Source organism: Penaeus japonicus, unplaced genomic scaffold (genome assembly GCF_977035675.1).
Source record: "Penaeus japonicus unplaced genomic scaffold, GWHDUDI00000001_assembly GWHDUDI00000012, whole genome shotgun sequence".
NCBI lineage: Eukaryota > Metazoa > Arthropoda > Malacostraca > Decapoda > Penaeidae > Penaeus > Penaeus japonicus.
Window position 1 is genome coordinate 4,007,717 of NW_028234414.1, and position 7,500 is coordinate 4,015,216.

At 41.1% G+C, this 7,500-nt stretch overlaps 1 protein-coding gene across 3 annotated transcripts in view; it reads left to right on the plus strand.

Annotated features, from left to right (window-relative positions):
* The window catches only part of LOC122246720 (uncharacterized), a 22,700-nt gene that overhangs the window by 11,545 nt on the left and 3,655 nt on the right, over positions 1–7,500 (plus strand). For all 3 annotated transcript variants that reach the window (XM_043005473.2, XM_043005471.2, XM_043005472.2), the window contains exon 2: positions 1–6,654. This exon is cut by the window's left edge and continues 547 nt beyond it. In XM_043005473.2, the coding sequence (XP_042861407.2) occupies positions 1–6,654 (6,654 nt within the window). The remainder of the gene's footprint in view (positions 6,655–7,500) is intronic.

Sequence of the window (7,500 nt, forward strand, 5' to 3'; positions counted from 1 at the left end):
TCAAATGTTAGCTTTATTGCTGAACAACAGCAAAATTCAAACAGTGCTTCACCCAGTGGTGACAAGAAGCTACTGAACTCTTCTGGTGATGAGGACAAGTCTTTGTCAGACACTGCAGTCCTTGATGGAGGCATTGAAAAGGGAGTTGATCTGAGTAGATATGGTCATGAAGAAGATGATTCAACTTCTGGGGAGAGTAGGGAAACCCCATACTCTGTGGGCAATACTGCAATGGGAATTCCCCAAAAAGACGAATTTAATCAGCTCAAACACAACCTCAGCAGTATTGATGATGCCTCTGATCATAAATATGAGATCAGCCACAAGGATGCCATAGTTCAGTGTATCTTTGATGATATCGCTCAAGCTTCAGTGGAAGTAAGTGACTCAATGACCCAAACAGAATCTTGTTACTTGGTAGATGAAGATCCAGAAAAAAGTAGAGCATCTCAGGAACTAGCAGAAAATACGAGACATTTATGGGAATTGGGTGATCTTGAAGGCCCTTCTAATGGAGGAGATTCCACAAGCGTAGCACAGGAAGACTTTGATTCTACTGTAATCTTCAAAGCAAATGGCAGCTTGATAGAAAATATGTCTGTGGGGGTTACAGAAACTGACAATTTACAGGCAAGCAACATCACTTCAAGGAAAAGGAAGACAGATTCAGAATTCAGAGACAGGGTTCTCAATTTCAAAGAAGAGAGTGCCAATTTTTGTAAGAGAGAAGATCAAACTAGTAAAAATGAAGAAGACTATATTACTTTTGAAAATGGGAGAATGCCAACAGACGAAGACACAAAATTGATCATTAATGAAGGTAAATTGAATGAGCCCAGGTACAAGCATGACTTTGCAGGTGATATTTCAGATGAGTTAACTCCCACAAGTAGCACCAGTCAGTGCAGACTAGATACAAATAGCCTTGCAACTGAGCCTGATGAAAAAGATAATGCAGGTTTTGCAGAATTAGACATTTTAGCTGAAGACAGGTCAAGTTTCCAGCATGAGTCATCCACTGGAAGTGATAGCCTTCCTGCTCAATCAGAGCCAAGGCAAGCATCCCCCAAACCAGAGTCTTGTGTCAGCCCATTCCCGTGCTGCTCTCACATGTCTTGTCTTTATAATCAACCGGGCAAGCTCTGCACTGTCTTAGGGAAGCAGTTCATTTTTACAAGTATTAAAGATGCCCCAGTATTGATTGAACTAAAACTAGAAATGGTACACAATCATCCGTGTGGGTGCTCCCTGCTTTGGCGCGGGAAACATCCAGTGCCATTAGCTAGCCTCGAAGATGGAACGCAGGTATACTTTGATGCCGTTGTATTTACAGATTCATCCAAATTTACATGTTTAGTGGTCTGGCAAGGAGAAAAACCCAAAATAAGTGTTGAACCATATTTTGCATCTTGTGTATATCTTTGCGAAGAAAAGGGAATTAATGGTATTCTTTCGTCATTTGAAAAAGGCATGGGATATGTCAGAGCTGATATAAATGGAGAAGTGGAAATGCTCATGTTTCCTCCATCGGTTTTTTTCATTAATGGAAAGAAGATTGGGAAAAAAGCAGAAATACTTGATCTCATTGCCAACAAAGATTTGAAGGTATGCATGGATTTAGTCAAATTTGCAACAGCAGGTAAATGTCTATTACTTTGTTCTCGTGTATGGAAAGGAAAGCAGCCGTCTGATAAAAATCTGCAAATAGCTCCAAAACCTTTTACTTTGTATAAAAATGTACAGGGTGACTTTATTAAACACAAAAAACAAGTCCACTTGTATATCGATGTAGAAGCTAGTGTTATCATGACAGATGATGAATGTAGTCTAAAATTTAAAATGGATGGAAATGAAATATTTCTACCTTGGGTTGACAAAATAATGCACTCAAACAACAAAAAGGTTAATGTAGATTTGTCTGTAAAAAGGGTAAAGGCTCATATACTGCGTTGGCAAAGTAACACCAATGTGACTGCCTATCGTTTCTTATTGGTTCAAGAATTCACAGAATCAAATGGAACACTGCATTTAGAAACTTCTTCACAGAAGGGCAAAACCAAGATTACTGAATCAGCCGTGGATGAAACACAAAATGTCGAGAAGGCTGAGACAAGCTTACTTACACTTGCTAAGGTAAGTGAAGTTAATGCACAAGTGAATTTAGATAGTACTGAATCATATCTCAGTAGGCATTCATCAGTGAAGGTGGGACAGATGGAAGACCTTTCAATGGTTTCATATAACTGTGAAACAGATTGTATGAAAGAAAAGATATTGTTGAATGAAAATAAGCTTAAAGAGAAGGGAGAGGAAAAAACAAATATGACTGAAAATAGAGAAACTTTATCTCAATCACCAACTACAGAAACTGACAAGATTCCTGAAAATGTGCCTTCTATGACAGAACTAATATTTGAAAACCCAAATGTAGAAAGGGAAGAAAGTGTAAAAGAGAAAATTACAGGTTTTGCAAATACTAAACAACTAGGCTTGTGTAATGAGGAAGCTTTGCTCACAAAATCAGAGATCGTAGTATCAAGCCCCAAAAATGAAGGGGAAGAGCTTGAAATCAATGATGAAGGAGAGTCTCTTTCAACAGATTTTGAGGTACAAAGTGTACCTGTAAGGGAAACTCTAGTCACACAACAGGAGGCAAAAGCTTCTACCTTTCAGTCTACATTGCTGAAAATTAAGTCAAAGAAAAGCAAACCATCCTTGCTAATGAATCACCCTGGGACTCTAGTGTGGGACAATAGCCGTTCAGTGTTTGTGATAAGTACTAGAATACCATTTGGGGATATTAAGTTTTCAGTTGGTGGAAGAGCTTGCTGCATTTTTAAGGGGAATTTTACTATCCCTGAAAAGTCAGCTGATCCAATACCAGTTATGTTTGATGCATTTCTCATTGGTTTATCAAGCTATCGCTTACTTGCCCTGTGGAGAGATGTGAAGCCACCTGCAGCACGGACAGGGACATCATACTATTGTTATGAGGTTCCTGGCGCCATATTACGCATTGTAGATAATGTCATTGATTTACATGTTTATTTAGAAAAAGGTAAATGTACTTTAATCAGCTCAGCTGTCCCACAAAAAGTTTTTTCTTCGGAAGGAGATATATTCACAAGTAGTCTCTCTGAGAGTTTTCTCATTCGGGTTCATCTAAAGGTACCCTTAAACTCAGGGGAGGGAACTGACTGCCAGATTCTGCTTATGATTGTGATGGTGAGAGATGGGAAACCACTGAGAGTAAAAGACTTTCTGACTGGAAAAAAGTCAAGTGACTTGACTAGTGTGTTTGATAATGAGAAACTCTCAGGCACTCAGGCACTCCTTCATCATCTATCCACTATGAAGGACAAAAAGTGCTCAAAAGCAGAAGACTTGCCAGACTACCTGAAAAACTTCACAGGCATCATAGTTGAAAGGGAAGGAATAGGTAAAGTTATACTCTGTCATTTGCCAAGAGGAACTGTTTTCATACACTTTTCTGGATATGTTTTTGTAGATGGACATGCCATCGAGGGAAGTAGGATACCATGCAAAACAGTAGTGCAGTTTGATGCTTTTATAAAGAAGAATGGTGATATGTCAAAATATGTTGCTGTCTTTGTCTGGACAGGAAGGAAGATAGATCAGGTGGAGTTAGAAGATGGTAGTAGATATTTCTTTTATTTGAGTGGAAGATATCTCGGGAATAGGGATAGAAGCATCTGTGAATATGAGCTGGAGCTTGATGGCGAAATGTATTCTTATGCATGTCAAAAAACAGGGAATGTGATACTACCTAATGGAAAGATAGGTGCTTACCCACCACCTGGAAGCAGGGTTAGCATTCACTTGAAGCGCAAGAAGTGTGATGGACCAGGTGAAGGAGTAACTCTGTTTGTGTTTGTTTCAAACAAGTCCATGGAGCCAAATTCATCTCATTCTACATGTTCCAAGGAAAACCAAGTATGTGAATCTGAGCGGCAACTGCAAGGGGATCCAGAATCAGAGTACACCTTTGTTATATACAATTGCTCAGGAGAGTTAGTTACAGTGGAAGATGGTAGCAAAGCACTAAAAGTTGCCATAAAAAGGAAATTTCTCCTTAAATTGGATAAAAAGCAGCGTGTATTTATTGACAAACAAGAGAAGAGCATTGCAAACTTAAAAGATGGTTCAGTGATTTCATTTGATGCAGTACAACAGCACAGTGAAATGGATCTCTGCTACAGAGCTGTTTTGTTATGGACTGGATGCAAGCCATCATATTATGAACAATCAGCAGAAGTTCATTATGCTTATGATGTAGAAGGTGTTTTACTTTCTGCAAATAAGAAAGGTTTACATATACAAATGAAATTACAAGGTCAGGTAGTCGCTCAGAAAGTAGATAAAACCGGAATGATGTATTTTGATAATGGAAGAAGAGTGAAAACTGATTTACAGAAAGGAGACTCACTGATACTACATTTGAAAATTAAGAAAGAAGGAACTAAAATAAAGATGATACCTTTGTTAATGATTGTCACCAGTGACCATCCCAATAGACTGGAGTCAATTCCCCAGGCAGAGAAAAAGAAACTTAAAATTAGCATTAAAGATCAGGTCATGGGACTACCAAAGGCTAGCATGCTTTTTAAAAGCCAGATTAGAGACCCTGATGGAAACGATAAGAATTTGGGAAAGGAAGAAGAGGCATCTAGCTTGCCCACCAGCTATTCCATTTTTGAAGGCTGTTTAGAAAAGATGGGAAATGGAACATACCAGTTTATATGTCAGTATGAACATGAAGAAAAATGTATAGCTCTTCCTCTCAATTTTCCTCTAGAGCAGAGTGTAAAGCAAAATCATGTTCCCTTTTACATGATTGTTCGCACAAGCAGGACGTCTGAGGTAGAGAAATACTCTCTCCGTCCAATCTGTGGATGGTTCAAGAAAACAACACACGGTGTCTTCATTGCACACAACCTCGAATTTCATAGTATGAACTTTGCTGAAAAACTCATTGGCCTAAGAGATATTGCCAATGACAGTTACTCCTGTTATAGCCTTGAGAGTCCTTTTATTTACATGGGGAAATCATATCTCACTTTACATGAATTCACACACTCATCTATACCAAAACTTCATGCTATTGTGGAAGAAATCCCTTCAACAGATATAGCTGGAGAACATGTCACCAAACATATTTTGTTTCTGACCAGTAATGCTATGTTATCCAAGACAGCACTTAGATTCTTAGCATTTTCTGAAATAGACCATGAATTTGAGCAAAGATGTGCACATATCACAGATGAATCTGATTTCATTTATCAGTCTGATGAAGAAAATCTTGAGGAAAATTCTCATTTACTGCAAGCAAGGGAAATTGTTCACAGTTCATCACAAGAGAAGAAAACCATACAAATTGATGCTTTGAAGGGAGATGAACTAAGAGCAAGGATTAAAGATAGTGAAGGCCTTCAAAACTATTTAATTTTGGAAGGGACAGCAGTAAAGAATGGTCTTGATAAATTCTTGTTTACCAGCACTTATGAGGGTAATTGTCAAGAATTAATCATTCCTGTAGAGTCTTTCCGAATGGAAAATGATCTGGAGATGGTTAAAAATAACTGTTGTCTCTTGACTTATCAGAACTCCATTGGTGAGGTTGTTATGCAGCCCATACTTGGTTGGTGTGGGAGGACAAAGAGAGAGGCATATGTCCTTACAAACCAGGAGGTTATGAGCTTCAATATAGAGTATGGGTTTATTGGATTAGCCAGTCAATGTGAGGAATTTTACCAGATGTACTCTGTAGATCAGTACTTTTTTTTTTCTGATACTGGTGAGAAATTACCATTCAAAGAATTACTACCTTTGCACGGCAAGTATAAGACAGTAAATGTTGTAGTAGAGGACACTGAAGTGAGAAAAGTCCATGATCACCTTATTTGTAAGAAAGTACTCTTCATCAGTAGAACGCAATGTCTTGCTTTGGTTTGTGCCAAGATGTTCACCCAACATATGGAGGAGATGCCATTCTCTCAAATAGGTGACACAGCTGCAGACACAGATAAGAAACTTACTTATAAAGATATGAGAATACAACCAAAGAATGCATCGCAGATAACTTATGGGATGTTTAATGCCTGTTCTGTTATGGACACATGTATGGTGTTACACTCAAAAACAAGGAAAGTGATCGTGAGTCAGGGAGACTTGTATTGTGATGATGAAAAAGTGAAGAGCCACCTACCTCTTCAGAAGGTTCTTCGGGCAGGGAGGAGTGTAGCAGCTTTTGCCACAGAGATGAAGGAGCCTATTAATATAGAGGGCATTCTCATCTCAGAAGTAGCTGTCATTGCCTTCATTGGCAAGAAGCCAAAACAGAGCGAAAAAATTATAGCTGAATGGAAGTGCTTTCCAGAAAAGATTATAAGGCTTCCAGGCAGGAAAGAGGGAAACTCATTTATAGTTTCCATTAACGTGAGTGAAAAGTTCATGCTGACTGGAAAGGAGTTGGGAGATAATCCACCTCCAGCAGTCAAAGACGAAGCAAATGGGAAGACACAAGTAGAAGACATCAAGAAACAGACAAAGCTTTTAGTTCCATCAACCCCAAAGAAGAAAAAGACAGTGCCACCAGCGGAGGGATCACTTGCAAAGAAAAGTGCAACGGATAATGTACGTGAGATTATTTGTTGATCATTCTTGAATTATACATGTTGGAATAAAGAAAAGTTTTGCATAATACTATACCCCCTCCCTCTCCCTTTCCTGACCCCTCCCTCAACTGCCCTCTCCCTTTCCTTCCCCCTCCCTCACCTGCCCTCTCCCTCTCCCTCTCCCTCTCCCTCTCCCTCTCCCTCTCCCTCTCCCTCTCCCTCTCCCTCTTGTGTCCTCACCTTCTCCTGCCCTCTCCCTCTCCTGCCCTCTCCCTCTCCTGCCCTCTCCCTCTCCTGTCCTCTCCCTCTCCTGCCCTCTCCCTCCTGCCCTCTCCCTCTCCTGTCCTCTCCCTCATCCTCTCCAACCGCACCCTCTCCCTCTCGCTCTTGTGTCCTTCCCCTCTCCTGCCCTCTCCCTCTCCCTGTCCTACCGTCTCCTACCCCACCCTCTCCTTCTCCCTCTCCCAGTCCTACCCTCTCCTTGTCCTACCCTCTCCTACACCACCCTCTCCCTCTCCTGTCCTCTCCCTCATCCTCTCCCTCTCCCTCTCCCTCTCCCTCTCCCTCTCCCTCTCCCTCTCCCTCTCCCTCTCCCTCTTGTGTCCTTCCCCTCTCCCTGTCCTACCCTCTCCCTCTCCCTCTCCCTCTCCCTCTCCCTCTCCCTCTCCCTCTCCCTCTTGTGCCTCCCCTCCCTCTCTCCCTCTCCCTCTCCCTATCCCTCTCCCCTCCCTCTCCCTCCCCTCTCTAAATCCTCTCCCTCCCCTCTCCTCTCCTTCCCCTCCTCATATCCCTCTCCCTCTACCTACCCTCATCATCCATACCTCTCTCTCTCTCTCTCTCTCTCTCCTCTCTCTCTCTCTCTCTC